A 19,495-nucleotide genomic window follows, 5' to 3' on the forward strand; every position below is an offset into this window, starting at 1 on the left:
GGCCTGTAAGATCCTAATCCTAATAAGTGAATTTCCTCCCACTGAGCCTTGCCTCCTAAAATTCCATCACGCCCTCCATAGGACCAACTCAGGGGCCTTTGGGGGACGTTCAAGGTCTAAAGTCTAGCACCATCCGTTCTCATTCTGTGAGCATCTTGTTCAGCTCAGGACTCCCATATGGCTCTGAGCTTACTGTGAGGAGGTGACACATGACGAGGAGAGAGAGCCTTCGTCGCGGCACTGCAAATGAATCCTATCATTACCTCCTCAAATTCTTGTAACAAATCCACAAGCTGATATTATGATTCCAATTTCATGAAGGACACTGACTTAACTTTTAATGCGTTTTATTGATTTATTGATTTAGCAAACATTTTTATGGGCTTGTGATTATGATTCATTAGCTAGTCTGCTGACAACACAAGGAACACAGTCTTCCAGCTGGTTTTACACATAAGGAAACTGAGGCAAAGAAACGTTAAGTGCTTTGCCCAACATCGTACAAAGTTGAAAGAGGGGAATTCGGAACCAGGCCTTTTAGCTATTTCTGGTGTGTAAAACTGACCTTTACAATTTTAAGGGTGCACTATCTCATTCGGAATGGGGGGGGATTCATCTCGGCCTTGAAATACTGAGAATATTGACTGACGAAGGGAATGTAAAGAAATGGTACAACCCAACCCAACATCCATATTTACTCTCTCTGGGTTACTAACCCTGCCTTCCTGTCTACCAGCCCTTCCCTGGCAGGTCTGCCCTAGTGGGCTGGGTAGAGACTGCTACCAAGTTTCTTAATGAAGTGTGTGACTTGAACTTTCTAGAACCCTTCAAGTCAGGCAGATGGAGCGAACCTTGCTCCTGTGGCTTACTTAGTGCCTCAGTGATCTCTGAGCCCTTGGTATAAGTGGAGGGAGGAGGTCCATTGTGGCCGAGGCTGTGACATGAAGTCTTAGGCACCTCAGTAACATACATGATGTGTGGATGGTCCAAGCTGGTCGTTTAGTCATGGTGGGACCTGGTTCTGGATGGAGTCAGGAGAGTGGGAATCTAGGGGTCTGGTTCTGAAACCCCAGAGACAGGAAACCCCAGGGTGAAAGAACCCCACAGGGCTGGAAAGGGTAAGAGGCATACAGCTTTTGTCAGACTGTTGACACGTGAATGTTTTGAAGGACCCAGAAAACTATTTGGGAGGTAGGTGCTGTGAGAGTGTTCAAGAGGTGGGCGTTGCAAAGGATGGAGAACTCTACTCTGGGTGGGCGTTTGAGGCCAGGCTACTGTGTAAAATAGTCTTCATACAAACACGGCAGCTTTAAGGCCAGTGGCTCTCAACCTGTGGGTCTCGACCATTTGGAAAACACGCATTCCTAACGGTCTCAGGAAGTGAGACATTGCTCAGTAGCAAAATTATAGTTATGAAGTAGACGAGAAGTGAAAATGAACTTATGGCTAAGGGTTCCTAAGACCATTGAAAAACATGTTCCCACAGGTTTAGGACCGCTCTTTTAGAATAAGAGTGTAATCCAATAACCACATCCCCGGCCTTCCTGAAGTGTAGCTCTGAATGGACATCCCCACCTCAGATCCCCCAGTGCTTCTCAACATCTTCAAGGAGGTGTTCGGATTCCCTAGCAATGCCCAGAAGGTCCCCAACCATTTGTATCCTGCTCGTCATCCCTCTAGCCTCTGAGGACACACTACCTTCCAGCGTGCAACTTAGGAGACACAGAATTAGTTTGGATTTCTGTGTGGGTTAATGGGAGAACCAGATCACCAGAGCCAGCCACACTGAGACCCACAAACAAAGCTTTATTGAGGGTGTGAACTGCCAGGCTGTCCCCAAGAGAAGAAATATAGGCCTGCTGAAAGGGCGCTTTAAGTTGGGTGGAGGTGTGGGGGGAGAGCCTTAAGGAGCACGGAACTGTCACAGGCAGAAGGGACTGCAGTTAGCAATGCTTTGCAGGGTGCTGGGAGGGTCTGTTTATTGGGGTAGCAGGAGGCTGTGGTCACGCTGTGACAAAGGGTCAGGCGACTTCTGGGAAGTGCAGAATGTTCAGTTTCCATTTCCCAGACTGGCTCCCACAGTGGCTCTCTATCTTGGTATGTTAGGTGACTCCATCTTGGGCCAAAGACCAAGGCCAGCCCAGCAGTTTCTAGAGCCAAGGCTAGCCCACATGCCTTCCTTACTACACGGATGATGTTCCTCCTCTCCACTGGACAAAGCCCTGTTCCTCGCTGACCATGCAGCTCAGATGCACCCTCCCCCTTAAAGCGTCCTTTACTCACTTGCGGTAGACTCTGACGCTCCCTTCTCTGAGATCCCAGAGCCCACGGTTCAGACCCCCATAACACCTGTGGCAGGTGACAGAGACTATCTGCTGATACGTTTCCCTCCCAGCTGTTAGGTTATGTGTTCCTCAATGACAGAGGCTGTGGCTTCTTTTCTTCAAGAATGCGGAAGTGGGACGGTACAGAGCAGGTACATAGAAAATACAGGGTGAGGCTGGGGGTGTGTCTACTAACTGTCCCTTACCCAGCGTGGGTTGGATGCCCAGCACTGCAGAACAACAACAACTAAGCAAGGTCGATGGCGGAGGCTGGCGTGCTATACAGCATGAGCCATAAGAACTTTGGACCAGAGCAGAAATGAGCAAAGTGCACACTGAGGACAAATGAGCCTTCACTCTCCCCGTCATTCAAGAAGCATTCACTACGTGTTAAGAATTCAGGCAGGCTCGGGGTATGGTCTTCCGAAGCCTCTGGACTGTTAGGGAAGGCATATGCCTAACCAGTAACTCCCCAAATATATATTTAATTAAGATCGAGTTGGAGGTACTCATGGAGCACAAGAAGGCGTTACGTTGTGTAGCCGTGGAAGGAGCGAGAAGGCTCACCCGCACACGTGAGGATGATGGACCACAGGACGATTCAGTACGTTATGAGGACTGTGCCAAGTCTCTCTACAACTTGGTCCTGGGAACTCCACTCCCAAAGACTGTTGTCCTATTGTGGCCCCTCCCAGTAGATCTCGGTTGGTGCCAACTGGGGTCTCACTGTTGGTTAGTCAGTCTGCTGAAGACCTTACCGTCACTGTCATCCCCACCTTCTCCATCCACAGTGTCGTCATCACCCACCCCCACACCGTCACTCTCAATATCCCATCCTTGCCCCATTTACAGATGCTGCTCATTGTAATCAGCGTGAATTTAATTAATCTTTATATTCCTGCAAGGCAATGTCACTCACCCACTCCCTTTTTTAAAATGAGGAAACAGGACAGTTAGATCACTTCCCAGCAGTCTCATAATTAACCAACGGGAACTCTGGGGTTCTAATCCTGAATCCTTGCCCTTTATCACTTCCCCCGTGCGTGCTCACGAGATGACTCCAAATAACCCCCCCCTCTCTCATTTTGTATTTTGAGTCCTTTGTAAGCATTTTTTTCTCGAAGTTTTTGGATCTCTTAATGGCCTCTCTTGGGAGGCACTTGGGAGGAGTCATTAGGGAGAAGATCCTATTATTTTATCGCTAGGCAGTCATCTTTGGTTGTTACTGGGATGCAGAACATACTGTACGCTCGCGCCTTTCTTTCAGGAAGCGAATGTCTAATGAAGCCCACCAGATGGATGGGGCGCCTGACTTCCTTGAAATTAAACTGTGTAATAACATCCTTTCCAGTGGCAGTTATGGACAGAAACCCCATGCAGAGTTCGGCTTATCCTCCAGAGCCTCCATCTTGTGTAATATATTTAATAGGCAAGCAAGGGTACGACCTCAACTTTCTAGAACCTGCAGGAATACAGCACTCTGGGAAACTGAGCTTATGGCTAGCTTGTCAAGTGTACCAAATAAGTGTATAGAAAGTTGGCTATTTACAATCAGGGAAAATTTTTTTAATAATTTAATCACGCATCGTGCAGCTTAATGATTATCACGTGGTGAAGAGACCCATGTAGCCAGGATTCACACCAAGAACTGAAGCATGACCAGGGCTGTAGTAACATCCACGTAGCAGCACCGTGGCCTGGTGAAGTCTTTTAAATAATATTCACCATACAATTTCTATTCTCTCTGTCTCTGTCTGCCTGTCTGTCTGTCTGTCTCTCCCTCTCCCCTCTCTGCATGTGTTGGCATGTGGTATCTGTCTCATTCATGTGGACGTGTGCACATGCGCACTGAGGCCAGAGAAGGATATCCCATGTCCTCTTTTGCTTTCCACCTTATTTTTTGAGACAAGGATCCTAACTGAATCATGGACTCATTGTCTGGCTAATGAGATCAGGGATGCACCTATCTCGGCACCCCAGTGCTGGTTACAGATGTGTACTGCTGTGCTCAGCTTTTATGTGGCTCCTCATTCTCGCCTGGCAAGCATCCTGCTGACTGAACCATCTCCCAGACCTGCCCTTTGTATTCCTTTGTGTTCTTTTTACCTCCTAATTTGAGATTATCTTTGTGATTTATCCACATGATGTGCAGTACAACTTGTTCACTTTCATTAGACATTTGCTTACGTGACTATGTCAGCACTTACCTATGCCAGCTCAGTGATATTTCTAGGCACATGCTATTCCATGTGGCATCACTCCAAGCACTCTTCTCAGTGCACATAAGCATGTGTTTCGGAGTTGTGTAGTTGTGTAGTTGTGTAGTTGGGGGACTGTGTATGTTCAAGCTTCAACAAAGCGCTAAAGAATTTTCCAGCAAATGTGCTAATTTTCACTTTCATCAACAGTGTGTGAAAGTTCCAGTTAGCAGCATTTGGCACTAATTCTAAATATTTAGTCAGTCTGGTAGCTGTGCAGTAATGTTTTATTGTGATTTTAATTTGAATTTCCCTGTTGGCTGATGAGGTTGATGATTTTCCACAGGTTTTTGGCCAGCAGGGCACAGGGCGCGTTCACCAAGTGTGAGCTCACTCATGTGCAGGTCATCTTCTTGGTTGGGTTGTCTTTCTTCTTGGCCAGCGAGGCTCTGTGTATGTTGGACGATAGTTAAATACTGCCTGTAGGATTACAAACATCTTTTACACCATGACTTGTGTTTCCCCCTTTTGTAGTGTCTTTTGACGAGAAAAGTTAGGCAGCACCCCATTTATACATCTTAGGACTATGACCAGTGCCCTATTATGTCCTCTTCAAATTCTTTCTGCTCCAAGGTCATCGACATACTGGGTTATACCACCTCTGAAAATGTTATCATTTGCTTTCACATGTAACATGACAGCCTGTGCAGTTTTATTTTGTGCACAATGTGGTGAGGACTACCTGCGGCTGTCCTTGAACCGTCGGTTCCCTATACTGCTGCGAATTCTTTATCATTTGTAGTCTTCACCACTTTCTAGAACTGTCTGGAGCCCTCCACTGTTTAGTTGGCTTGCTCTTCTTTCCCTGTTGTAGTATAGGGGCTTGATTTCCATGACTCTGTATGTCATGACAAATAATAAGCCCCGCCCCCACGACTTTGTCCTCCTTTCTCAAGGTCATCTTGACCATTCCTAGCGTTTTGCATTTCCATGTGACTTTTAGAAGCAGGCTGTCGACATCACACAAAATACGCTGGGACAGTCATTTAGGTCGCACCAAATCTACACATTGAGTTTGTATAGATTCTTTCTGCAAGCCGACTTTGAGCATTATTCTGTACGCTCTATTGCATATCACTGAGCCCTTGAAGGCCGTAGCCCTTGAAGGGCTTTCAAGCCTGAAGACGAGCACAAAACACAAGGCTCACCGCAATGTGATAATCTTATTACTAAGAATAGTAACTACTACTACTAAAGGAATTCTTTGTTTTAAAATTTTTTATTTTATTATTTATTACTGGTTTTGTGTTTATGATGTTTACGTATGGGTGTGAGCCTGGCGTGGCATGCATGCAGGGACCAGAGGACAGCTTTGCAGTGCCAGTCCTTGCCTTCTACCTTTACCTGGGTTCTGGGGGTCAAACTTGGGTTATCAGGCCCTGCTGAGCCGTCTCTCCAGCCCTCAGCATCACCACTCACCGTCGGTCTACTATATGCCAAGTTATGGTCTTAAAGACCTCACATGTACTCATTCACTTATATTGCATTCTGACACTTGGGAGTGAGCACACATATTATGCTAATTATGTAGGTATTTTTGTGTAAAATATGCCTTTTCAGCTTTAATATGATGTGACTTCTGATGGGCTTTTTTTGAAGGGAAAATAGCTTCCAGATTGTCTCCATCATCTTAGGGATTTAAAAAAACAAAAAGATTCTCAAGCCAACGTGGTGGCTCATACCTTTAATCCCAGCACTTGGGAGGCAGAGGCAAGTGGATCTCTGTTAGTTCAAGGCCAGCCTCATCTACAAAGCGAGTCCAGGACAGCCAAGGCTACACAGGGAGACCCTGTCTCAAACAACAACAACAAAAAGATTCTCATGATTCCTTTTTCCTTTTTAAAATTTTTAATTTATTTCATGTGTGTATGTGTGTATGTGCTTTCGTGTACACGTGTGTGTGTGTGTGTGTGTGTGTGTGTGTGTGTGTGTGTGTGTGTACACCTACATTAACATTTGTGCACAGCATGCCGGAAGCAGATGCTGGACTCCTCCTGGAACTGGAGCCACCTGTCAGGGGTCCTGGACACTGAACTTGGGTTCTCTGCAAGAACAGCAAGTGCTCTCAACCACTGAGCCATTTCTTAAGCCCCAAGGTCTCATAATTTCAAATTAGTAGAGGAGAAGAAAATCCAGTAACTTCTTAAAAGTCATTAAGTTCCAATCTTGATTATTTTTATTTACTACTCCACAAATGTTCAATATTGTCTTTAAGTGATTAAAAAGTAGGGCTGGGGAGATGGCTCGGTGGGTTTGGATCCCCAACACCCACTGACAGCAATTTCTGTCCTGTTATCCCTGCTCATGTGTCATACACACACACACACACACACACACACACACACACACACACACGGGAGAAAGAGGTATGAAAAACATTTATTGCCTTTAGACAATTATCTGGAAATATGAGGCAAATCTATACAAAACAGTGGCAGAGACCTCATTTTGTCCCATGTGAACTGGTCCAGAAGGCAGCCCCAGATTTCCAGGAACATTGTCCAAACATCATCATTGTGGATTGCAGTCAGGAGACATGCCCTTGACTAGGGGCAAAGCTCCTGGACTCCAGATGACACCTTGCATGGTGTGAGCTTGAATAAATCTCTGTGCTCTGGATATCAGAAGTCTAGTCACAGAATGGAAGGGGTTAAATCAGGTCATCTTCATATAATGCCAGGAGTCAGTGCAATAACTTCCAGGTTATTTGGGTCAGTTAGTTTAGAACCTGTAAGACTATTTATATTTTTAACTTTTTGAATCCTATTCTCTTTATATAGGTGCATGTTTCTGAATATGTGAATATACATGTTACATGCATTCAAAAATATTTTTTTATTTACTAGCCTCTTTTTCATTGGCAAAAAAAAAATGTTTCCTGAAGGATGCTTCCTAGTTAGCTTTAATTGTTAACACAGCCTAGAGCCATGTGAGCGGGAAGCCTCCACTGAGAAATTGCCGAGGTCAGATTGGTCTGTGGGGTGTCGTTTTAATTATTAATTGATACAGGGAGTTCCAGCCCACTGTGGGCAGCACCGCCCCTAGGCAGGTGGTCATGGGTTGTATAAGAAAGCTACCTGAGCATGTGCCTGTGAGCCAGCCAGCCAGCAGCAGCCCTCCAATGGTTCCTGTTGTATTTCCTTGGCCAAGAGTGAGTTCGCTGATCAGAGGTGACTGTGCCTGAAATAGCAAGCAGGCCTACCTTTGGAGTCCTGCCTTGAGTTACCTCAGTGATGGGCTGTGACCTAGAGCTGTAAATCAAATAAACCCTTCCCTCCCTAAGTTGCTTTTGGTTATGTGTTTGTCACAGAAACAGACTGAAATTAATATAGAAAGTAATTTTCATTTTTTCTTTTTCTTTTGTATTTTATTTCTTGGCTTTATTTAAAAAAAAAAAAAACAACAACCCAGTATATCTCTTCTTGTACGAGAGCCACCACTTTAGCCAAGGCTACCTCAGCTTCCTGGGGCCCATGCCAGCAGAGTTCAGCATCTGCCTTCCTCTTTAGCCAAGGCTACCTCAGCTTCCTGGGGCCCATGCCAGACAGAGTTCAGCATCTGCCTTCCTCTTTAGCCAAGGCTACCTCAGTCTCCTGGGGCCCATGCCAGACAGAGTTCAGCATCTGCCTTCCTCTTTAGCCAAGGCTACCTCAGTCTCCTGGGGCCCATGCCAGACAGAGTTCAGCATCTGCCTTCCTCTTTAGCCAAGGCTACCTCGGTCTCCTGGGGCCCATGCCAGACAGAGTTCAGCATCTGCCCTCTGCCCCAGCCGGGGCTGCTAGAGTTACACTCACAGCTTCGGATGTCACATCTGTGTCATGTTCTGCCGGGAGCTGGGTTGACACACGTGGCTCTGGTAATGCCCTGTTTAGCATGAGCTGCCCCAGGCTGGGAAAGGAAGTGGTCTCCCAGATCCTCCTCTGCTCTTTACCCCTGCTGCTCTCATCAGTTTCCTCAGGTGTCAGGAGCAGAGCCTAGTGGAGGCCCAATCCCTGAGGTCTGTGAGAACCTGGTCCAGCCAGATACCCAGGGGCAGCATCCCCACATGGGGAGACCCGTTAGTGTTTTTTAATCTTAAGAGGGCTCAAGTCTTTAGGGTGAAGTCAGAGAAAGTGTCATAGAAAAGGTGAAAATTTACCTGATTTCTGAAGTTTTTCAAGGAATGAAGGAATTTGAATTTCATGGGTATATGAGGAACACGAGAAAAAGTTCTGTAGCGTAGACTGTCAGAGCCCTTCAGAAACTGCCAGTGGGTGAATCCCAGAGCCAAGTGCGGTGAGGTGGGCTGTGGGGCTGTGATTGACACGGCTGCTGAGGCAGAGTCTGAAGTGCTTCTAGCCTGTAGCCTGTGGAGTTTCGCTGATGCTGAGGACAGTGGCTTCGAAGCAGCAGTCACTTGTCTGTCACAGGCTGGGTTCCCCGCAGCTGCCTGTGTTCACACCCCAGGGCTTTGGTTCCTAGCTTATTCTCTCACAATTCGGACATCTAAGGACCTGAAACCAACGTGTCAGCAGATGTGCTCCTCAGGATGGCTCCAAGGAAGTCAGCTTGCTCCAGCCAACCAGGAGGCTGCCAGACATCCTTGCCGTCCCCTGCTCCAAGGTGTTTCATTTCCCCCCGTACCTCTGTAGTCACACGCCACGTGTCTCCTGCATGTTTCACATGGCTTCTAACAAGAACACTAGTCATACTGGACGTAATGACCCCATTCCCTCTCCAAAAAACATCCCGATTCAAATAAGATCACATTCTTGGGCGTCTGAGGTCACAATTCAACATAATTTTTTTGGTAGGACATTTAACCCACAACCCATAGCTTTCAACGTGGGCCTGGATGCAGGTGACTTAGGAAGGAAATGCCCACCAGGGGAGACATATGTGCCAGCAAGGACACAGGCACGCCTGTGGTCTCAGGCAAAGTCCCTGGGGGGGGGGCCTGTCCGATTCCATGGTCAGCTTGGCACCCGATGACCCCCTCGGAGGTGTCTGTTCCCAACGGAAAAGGGCTGGGGCTTCTCTCCGGGGCTCTGGTGACTTGTGGACAGTCCTTTAGAATGGAGTCACAGGTGCTTGGGCACTGGAGCGCCAGTCCCAGGGTCATATTAAAATGGTACAAAGGACTTTGAGGAAGTCCTGGGGGTGCATCCTTGCTGGCACCTCCTCTGTCCCCTTCTGCTCTTCCTCAGCCCTAGGAGGACTGAGGGTCTCCATTCTTTCCCTCAGAGATCCCAGCTCTTTGACTCTTTTGAGCCCCACCCTTTTTTTTAACCCCACTGTACTTTTCCTTCATTCTTTCTTTTCTGCTTTCTATTGGATTAAAAAAAAAAAATAGACGGATGTAGCCGGGAAAGACATGTCTTCACTTTTGAGAGGAACCAACCAATCATAGCATAATATTTAGAATTTTTTTAAATTTAATTTTACTCGTATGTGTGCATGTGTTGCCTGTATATCTGTTTGTGTACCATGTATGTCTGGTGCTCATGGAGGCCAGAAGAGGGTATCAGTCCCCTGGAACTGTAGTTACAGGTTGTTGTGAGAGGCCATGTGGGTGCCAGACCCTCTGGAAGAGCAGTCTCTGCTCTTGACTGTGGAGTCATCCCTCCAGCTCCAGCATTTGTACTTTGTATGCCTTAGCAGTTCTTCTGTGTGAAATTTGTGTCTCAGTGCCTCACGAACCATTGCTCTGTTATCTGACATAGTGGGTTTCTGTTCTCAATTTTAGAGTAGTGAATTGTCTTACCGAGCCCATTTGGGGGAGTTAAGAGGCCCGCATGCTGCTCCTCAAACAGGAGTGGGTTAGCAGAGTCATGCCTGTGATGTCAGCTAAATCCACTGATTTAAAAAAAATCAATCAGTATTTGAGAAAGAGCCATAGCTTGATGAATACATGCGGGGCATGGATCCATGGGTCGAGTGGTAAGCTGGGGAAGAGACCCCCTAATTCAGTGACCTTGAAGATGTCTGTTGACATCTCTGTCTTGGTTCCTGATCTGTGACATTGGAAGCCTGGGCTGGAAGCTCCCTGGAAGTTCTAATATATATCCTGTGTTATATATACACATATACATGTACATATACATATATCCATCTGAAGAAACTTGAACCTGTCTAAGACATTGAGTGAAAACCCAGCCTCTCTCCTGAGTGAGCTTTTGCTGGGCCCCCTGATTTGGCAGGCAGAGGAAGAAGAGGGAGAGAGGAAGGCTGTGGGGAAGCCTGTGGGAGACAGACTGGGAAGCAGTCATATGCTGGGGCGGAGCTTAGGCAAGCACCAGGGCCAAGCAGTGGGAGGGGTGGAACATCTGAGTTCCTGGGAGGTGAGAAGGTGTTTGGAGAACAGAGAGCACTTAGTGTCACCTGGGACATCCTAAAGGAACCGGGATTCCTCTTGAGTCACCCTAACAGAAGTGCGCCAGGGTTAAGTTAATTGTTAAGATGGGAGTCTCTGACCAGGGCCGTCACCCAACTGAGGTGATTAAGACAGACCCTCACCTTTTCTCTGTCTGAGTGGTTAAGGAAGTCTTAATGATGCTCGGGAGGTCCTGGTTGGAGGATGGTGAATTTGAGACCAGCCCAGACTGTACAACGAGGCTCTGCCTTAAAAAAAAAATTAAGAAAGAAATAAGTGAAGAAATAAACATAAAAAGCATTTTTGACTCAGACTTCAGATCTGTTATTTAGCAAGCCCTGAAAACGGAAGGAGCACTGAGGGGAGAGAAGGAAACTTTCCCATCGTCCTCTGCCCCTGACTCCACAGAGATGCAGTGCTGACGGAGCACTCAGGCCTGGTCCTACATGTCGAATGGTATACAGTCGTTTGCTGGTGTTGACCATGGCTTTCTTGCCTTCTCACAGTGACACTTTCAGCGGCCCCGCCCTCCTACTTCCGAGGCTTCACCTTAATTGCCCTCAAAGAGAACCGAGAGGGTGACAAGGAAGAAGACCACGCGGGCACCTTCCAGGTAAGACACCCCCCCCACCACCACAGCCACAGGCTGTTCCCGTGCCCCTCCCTGCCTGGCAGGTAGAGAGCAAATGAGTCTGACCTATGTTAGAGACGAGATTAAAGCATCTTGTGTGGCTTTTCATGTGCTTCCTTGATGGTAGGCCAAGTGGGCCAGCTTCATTAGAAGGGCCCCACAGGTTGGTGGCAAAGGCTGCCAGGCCTGCCTGAGCAGGCTTGGTCACCCGGCAGGGATTTTTTTTTTAACGCTGACAGCTCCCACTGCTGGGCTCTGGGTACCCTTGGCAGCAGGCAGTGCAACGTGGGGAGAGTGCTCAGAAACTGGCGCAGCTTTGCTGTTTCCCCTGCGGTAGGCATCTTGTGATTGTCTGGGACAAGAGCTCAGAAGCCCAGGCGGGAGGGAGCTCAAAGCTCTGGAGAAGGATATCAGGGGAATGTGGAGACTGACTTTATGAGGAAAGATGAAAAAAGAATTAAGCACACTTTGCTTGGCTGAATGAACAGGCGAGTTTAGGAGGTTGTGGTCTCTGACTGTCTGTCCCGGAAGAACTGCTCAGCGAGGGGGCCAGGGCGGCACTGCGCATGACTGTGCCAAAGGCCACAGCAAGACGAAAGTGGGTCAGGAGAAGAAAGGGAAGCTCAGAGGCGAGGCCCTGACAATAAGTCATATTTCACTGTGGAATATTCTTCCCAGGAGAGCGGCAGGAACACGGTGTCAGAGCACCGGGGTGATCCTAGGTGGAGGCCCAGCCAATCCTACCCTGGTCATTCCTGGTGTCCATTTCCCTTTGTTCTGGGATTAATTTCTGTCTGGAGTTTGAAAACCCAGAAGAGAAAAAGAAAAACCAAGAGAATGCTCACACTCAGAGCCAGCTGCTGGGGACTCTGGGGTAACATGTGAGTTCCTTAGAAAACCCTGCCCCAAATATATCGCTCATCAGTGTCTTTTAATCACTTGGGGCCAGTTTGTAATCACAGGTTGAATCTGGTGACTTGAAAATTTTAAGTTTTAAAAACATCTATTCATTTGTGTGTGCATGTACATATGTGTATGAGCCATGGCATGCATGTGGAGGTCAGAGGACACCTCTCAGGAGTTGGTTCTCTCCTTCTGCCATGTGGGTGCTGGGAAATGACAAGTCTTCAGGTTTGGTAGCAAGTGTCCCTACCCTGAAACTCATCTTGCTGTCTCCTTCTTTTGGATTTGTTTTTTGGAGGAGGCGGGCAGGGGGAGCCACAGTCTTGCCAGATAGTACTGGAAGCCTTGGTACTCACTGTGTAGCCCAAGCTGGCATCAGAATCATGGAGACTCTCTTGTGCCGGTCCTCTGAGTGTTGGAGATGCAGCGGTCACCACCGTGCTCAGCTAGAACTCTCTCTTCTCTATATGGGAGTCAAGGCTTCCGGTTTAGGGAAATTGTTGGCTCTGTGCCCATTTAGATGACCTGTCATGGAAAGCAACTCTTGGCAGACATACATAAATGGTGACCCAATAATAACACCACGAACAGCGCATGCTTGCCGCGTGCTTGCTGTCTGCTGGGCTCTGTGTGGAGTGAGTTCTGCCTTCTTAGCTTGTCTTACATTAGCTTGGGACTCTTTTGAGCTTTGTAAGACTTCCTGATTATTTGTCATTGCTTTCTCTGAGCTTCTGATGTCCTTTTTTTTTTTTTTTTTTTGGTTGCCTGGCCATGGTGGTGTTATTCGCATCATCAGCTGTACATGGGAACTTGTCGATGCAAAATCTTAGCCCACTGAGGCCAGATGAGTCAAACCTCAGTCAGAGCAGGGTCTGCTCCTGTATCTTAACAAGCTGGTAAAAGCCTGAGGCCCTGTGGTTTGAGAACCCGGGGTGTCGTGAGACATTGAGGAACCCGTGCCCCCTCCCTCCCTCACATCAGGGACACGTCCATCTATTGCTATCTATAACCTCACTGTCTCACAAAGCACCCGTGACGATCACTGCAGCTAATAGGACTTAGTGCTCGGGAGTCAGATACTTTGGGGGTTCCACTCAGTAGTATACTTAATCCTCAGAACTGCAGTGCAATGAGGTAAGCACTGTTGCTCCCTTTACACAGTAAAGGCACGTGGGGGGCTCAGAGAAAGTCAGTAAGTTCCCTAAAGCCACCGGGCTCTGATAAACCTGGGATTCAAATCCAGTCCTGGCTCCGTGCTCCCGTAAAGGTGTGGCCATTGCTGTATGCTTGTTCAGTGTGAAAAGGAGGACCCACTTCATGTGAGTGTTTGTTTGTTTGCTTGGTTTTGTTTTTATGACCGCAGTGTGTGTGTGTGTGTGTGTGTGTGTGTGTGTGTGTGTGTGTGTGTGTGCAGGAGCCCTGATGTCGTCTGAGTCTATTTAATTCTTGTGGCAGTCTTCTGCAGTCAGGGTCGGTATCCCCACTTCTCACAGGATGAAACTGAACCTCCAAGGGATTAAATCAAAGCAGCCAACACATCAAAGCTCCATACGCTGGAACAGTATTTTTTTTTCTTCTCAGAATGAACATCTTTACCCTTGCCTTACCTTTGAATGATTAAAAGGCACGCCCCACTTGGTTCTCCTGGTTTCCGAGGCTAGTAGTGGGGATCATAGACCAAGTGCACAGCTTTCCTCTCCTGCCCCTTCCCACTGTAGCAGGAACATTTGACAGCTTGCAGGTTTCCGTGACTCATTCATTTGTTCATTCATTCATTCAGCATCACTTATTGGTGCTTTCTGTGCCGTGGACTGATCAAGTTCAGCACTGGGCGCAGTGGTAAGACAAACAGTTGTTCTAACCCAATGGAGTTTGCTGTACCCTCCTTGCCATCGTCCAGTTAAGTCAGCATCTGCAGCTGACAGGTAGAACAACGCCAAGCCACCCACTAAGACAGGAACAAACAGATTATCAACACCACTGCCGTTTTTGAAAATGACATTTTGAAAGTAGCTAGATACACATTTTCTTTTCTTTTCTTTCTTTTTTTTTTTTTTTTTTTTTTTTTTTTTTTTTTTTTTAGGTTTTTCGAGACAGGGTTTCTCTGTGTAGCCTTGGCTGTCCTGGACCCACTTTATAGACCAGGCTGGCCTCGACCTTACAGCGATCCACCTGCCTCTGCCTCCTGAGTGCTGGGATTATAGGCGTGCGCCACCATGTCTGGCACATTTTCATCTAACACTTTCCCTCCCTAAAAAATTCCGAGGACTTAATACCAGCAAATATTTGGTAAACTAAGGCTGGAGAGATGGCTCAGCAGTTAAGAGCATTTGATATTCTTGCAGAGGGCCCAGGTTTGTTCATAGCACCCACATGGCCGTTCAAAACCGTCGATAACTCCAGTCCCAGGGAATCCAATGACTTCTGGGTACACCAGGCACACATGTGGTCCACATGCAGAGAAAACACTCAGGCACAGAAGAGAAAATGTTTGTGTAAATATAGGTAATAGTCACATAGTTAGGTCTTTTAAACTTTTTAAAAATACTTACTTATACGTGTGTGGAGGGGGTGGGGTAGTGTATACACACCCCTGTGCACACGTGGAGGGCAGAGAACAACTTCCAGGACTTAGGTCTCTTCTTCCACGGTGGGGCTGGGTATTGAACTCAGGTCACCAGGCTTGGCAGCAAGCACTGTTCTGAGCCATCTTGCTGAATGCGTCTTCCTGGTTCTAAAGGGGTCTCAGATGGGTTGTTATGCTTCTAACTGCCCGAGGACTTAGGGGAAAACACAGACTCACCCACCATGTGTAAAAACCATGAAAGCAATGGAGCTGCGTTGGGCTTAGTGGGAAGGAAAGGGAACAGTAAGGGTTACACTCCACTGGCTCCTGCAGATGTCTTGGAGAAGGGGTGGGGTCCCCCTTCTGGTCCAGCAGTGGCTTCCAGGGTGGCGGCATTGGCACATGAGAGTTTCCAACTGCCAGAGCGGGAGAGACACTGGACTTTAAAAAAAATTTTTTTGAGTTAGCTGGGTGTACTCATGGTTAATTGCAAGTGACAAGGAGTTCAGAGACCGTACTGTCTGTACAAAAGTAACTCGCCAGTCTCCACAATTCAGCTTACTAAAAACAAACTGCTCCCTGGTCTTAGGCCCAGGACACAGTCCAGCCCCTTCTCTGGCCTCCAGCAGGTCTCAGTCCCAGATTTTCTTTTCCAAAGGAGCCGAGTCCTGAAAACCCCATTCAAACCAACGCTGCCCTGCCACCTTGACCCTGAGCTGGATGCTTTGCTCTTCTCCTGCACCTACCCTTTGTGTTTATGGCCAACAACACACTCTCTTGTCTGTTTCACTTGCAGATGTGTGCATTATCTGCCCCTCCCGCTGGGCCTCCCACAAGATGGGGTTTTATTTATCTCCTTTCTTGCTGTATCCTCCGCCCTCAGCAGCTCTGCCCAGCACGGGCTTGGACACTCACATGTTTACTGACATGTTTACTGACAGCACACTCTTTGCATTGAAGGTCACTATGCGAGTCTATTACACCCCTGCTTCCTAGTGGACTCAGCTGTCAACAGATAGTCTCATGAACATTTGCCTGAGATGAGCCCCAAGTCCTACAAGCAAGAGTCTTTAATTCTTCTGTAGTCTTAAAGCCCCTCCACGATCCCATCACTACCAATAAAAGTTCTGAGACATCTTATAACCCCAAAAGAAGTTTTTGGGTTGTTTGTTTGTTTGTTTCGGGTTTTGTTTTGGTTTTGGTTTTGGTTTGATTTGGTTTGGTTTTTCAAGACAGGGTTTCTCTGTGTAGCCTTGGCTGTCCTGGATTTGCTTGGAGACCAGGCTGGCCTTGAACTCACAGAGATCTGCCTGCCTCTGCCTTCCTGAGAGCTGGGATGACAGGTGTGTGCCACCGAGCCCAGCTCCAAAATAAGTTTTGACACACTTTTCTAAAGCTGAAACACCACTGCATATTTGTTCTCAGGAACTGCCCTTGTGTGCACAGGCTGCTTTCTTCTCATCATATTAACTTTCAAGCCTGATGGGAAGGGTGGTGTCAAATGCCGTCTCCCAGTCAGGACTGTGTGGTTGCACTGTGAACTCACAGCAGCTGTGGCTGCTCGCACACGAACTGCTCAGGATTGCGCCTGCCGATACATTCCATCATGGATGGGGAGAAGCTTGGGAAGTCCTGTCCTTCCCCAAGAAGACATTGGTAGTTCATGGCTACAGGAGCAAGTGACTCAGTGGGACACACACACACACACGCACACGCACACGCACACACGCACACACACACGCACACACATGCACACGCACACACACACACGCACACACACGCACACACACACACACACACACACACACACACACACACTTTTATTTACCTCCTATCACTATCATTCCCACTTGATCCCTTCTATTCTCTTTCCAAGGTCCACGGCACGTATGCGTTTGTGTGTGTGTGTGCGTGTGCACTCGTGTGCACACACACGCATGCACACGTTTGTGCAATCCATTTAGCTCAACCAGCAAACTCTGTGTAACCGTTAGTTTAGAAGTGTTTTTGGTAGCCTGATGAGAAGCAAGCTTGAGCTCACAACTGAAGACAATGGCTCGTGTTCTCCTTGGCTCCATCAGTCCCGAGCAGTTAGGCAGAGAAGGGCAGGCCCCCCGAGTCTTTCCTCTTTCCTCGCCCTTTACTGGCCCATTTTTGTGCAGACCGGGGCAGGCGCCCTCAGTTGCTGTGAGTCTGTGCTTGCAATGGCTGCGTATTGGCCTGTGAACAGCATCTCAGCACCCTCCTCCCTGTCTCCGGATCCTGCTCTGTCGTGCTCGGCAGTGTTCCCCGAGCCTTGAGGGGGTGGGATAACTGTCATGTTTAGGGCTGAGCATGCGATCAACACTTATCCTCGGCATCTTGAGCAGACGTGAGAATCTGCATTCATGGCTGTAAGCTGGAAAGAGGTGTCACTGATTAGGGCTGTGAGTAGCATTTGCCTATGGGCATCAACATAAACGCTTAGGAGACAGCTTGATTTCATGTCAATGTAGCTGAGCAATAACATTAACTTTTCCCCAGGGCTTGCGACCTCTCATTCCATGGATTTCCGACCAGGTTTACAATATGAGGCATGGATTAGGGCTATTACTGCACTTGTAGAGAATCTGAGTTTGGTTCCCAGCACCCATGTCAGGAGGCTCACAACTGCTTGTAACTATAGCACCTGATGCTCTATTTTGGGTGAAGACATATTTGCACATGCACACACAAACACGCAGGCACAGGTTGATACATGTAGAAGCATGCACACACGGGGTGATACTTATATGTAGAAAATATTTAAAAAGAAAACAGTCATTTATAGAAAGTTGAAGGACAGGAAAAAAAATCATAGGAAGATGATGACTTTTGAGCTGTCTCTTAAGGTGAACAAACTTCTGTAGCTGGCCAGGAGGAGAAACGGGAGGGTGCATGTGAGGCCCTTCCCGCGCTCTGTCTGAAGACTCATGACATTTTAATGCTTCCCTAGATATTTGGGACAGGTCACAGTAAAGGGTTTTGGTGGCTTTGCTAGGCCTACCCCTTCCCGTTGGGAACTCAAGAAGCAGAAACCGCTTGTGCTGAGCTGTGATGCTAAGAGAACTGTCACAGAGACACTTCCAGAGGGCTGAGATTACAGATGTGCACCACCACATCTGACACAGTCGCTGATCTTTATCGACAACCTCAGAGCTGTGCCACTGGAAGTGACAAGTTGTGATTTGATAAAAGTCTCCATGCCCACACTGGAGTTATGGGTCTCTCTTTCCTATTTGCTCCCTAAAGTACTTTAATTCTGTCCCTCTCTACTGGAAATTCCATGAGAATTGGAGCTGTTCCTTTTTGGTTTTGTTTTTCCAGAACAACACATCTGGTGCTGAGTTCAAGTCTTATACACCTTAAGAGCTGAGCAAATATTTGTCGCATAACATGAACTAACCTTCTCTTGGGTATCTTTCCATATGATAGGCATTCTGTGGGATATAGCTTTTTGTCAACTTGACACAAAGTAAGGTCATCTGGGGGAAAGGAGAGCTCCATTAAGGAAATGCTTCCCTCATGATGGTGCCCAGCCTAATATGGGCAGTGTTACCCCTGGCCAGGCAGTCCTGGGCTATATAGGAAAATAAACCTGGAGAGCAAGCCAGTAGGCAGCACCCACCCACGGCCTCTGTTTCAGTTCCTGCCTCCAGGTTCCTGCCTGACTTCCCTTGTGGTGAGTGTAAGCCGTAAGCTAGAAAAGCCCTTTCCTCCCTCAGCTGCTTTTGGCCATGGCGTTGAACACAGTGTTAATCATCTTTCCATTGCTGTGTTAAGGCACCGTGACCGAGAAACTTAGAGAAGAATGTATTGGGGGGTTACAGTTTCAGAGGGTGAGTCCATGATCATCATGGGCTGTGGGCATGGCAGCAGACCGGCAGGCAGAGCACTGGAGCAGTAGCTGAGAGCTTACATGTTGAGTCAACAACAGAGAGAGAGAGAGAGAGAGAGAGAGAGAGAGAGAAACAGAGACAGAGACACAGAAAGAGAGAGATTCAGAGAAAGAGAGACAGAGACAGAGACAGACAGACAGACAGAGACAGAGACACAAAGAGAGAGATTCAGAGAGAGAGAGAGAGAGAGAGAGAGAGAGAGAGAGAGAGAGTGTTAACTGGGGTTGGTGTGGACTTTTGAAACCCCAAAGCCAACCCTCAGTGACAAACTTCTCCCAATAAGGCCAGACCTCCTAATCCCTCCTAAGTAGTTCCTCCTATGGGGGTGGGCGGGGGTGCTAAGCATGCAAGCCTATGGGAGCCGTTCTTATTCAAACCTCTACTCACAGAACGAAGCCAACTTAGATTCCCTCTTATCCCCAGGTCCAGGCTAGGTAAAGGAGAAGTCTGATCGGGCCGGAACTGGAAATGGCAGTGAGCAATGGTTCAACTGCCCCAGGTCTGGGTCCGTTCCTCCATTTCTGTCTTGTAGCTCTAATGTGGG

General features: G+C 47.7%; 1 protein-coding gene across 1 annotated transcript in view; it reads left to right on the top strand.

Moving 5' to 3' along the window:
• SPON1 (spondin 1) overlaps positions 1-19,495 on the top strand; it is a 284,780-nt gene that overhangs the window by 13,329 nt on the left and 251,956 nt on the right. The window contains exon 2 of the mRNA XM_084772987.1: positions 11,441-11,547. Coding sequence (XP_084629113.1) covers positions 11,441-11,547 — 107 coding nt within the window. The remainder of the gene's footprint in view (positions 1-11,440; positions 11,548-19,495) is intronic.

This window comes from Acomys minous (assembly GCF_964271855.1).
Source record: "Acomys minous genome assembly, chromosome: 2".
In the NCBI taxonomy this organism is placed as follows: Eukaryota; Metazoa; Chordata; class Mammalia; order Rodentia; family Muridae; genus Acomys; species Acomys minous.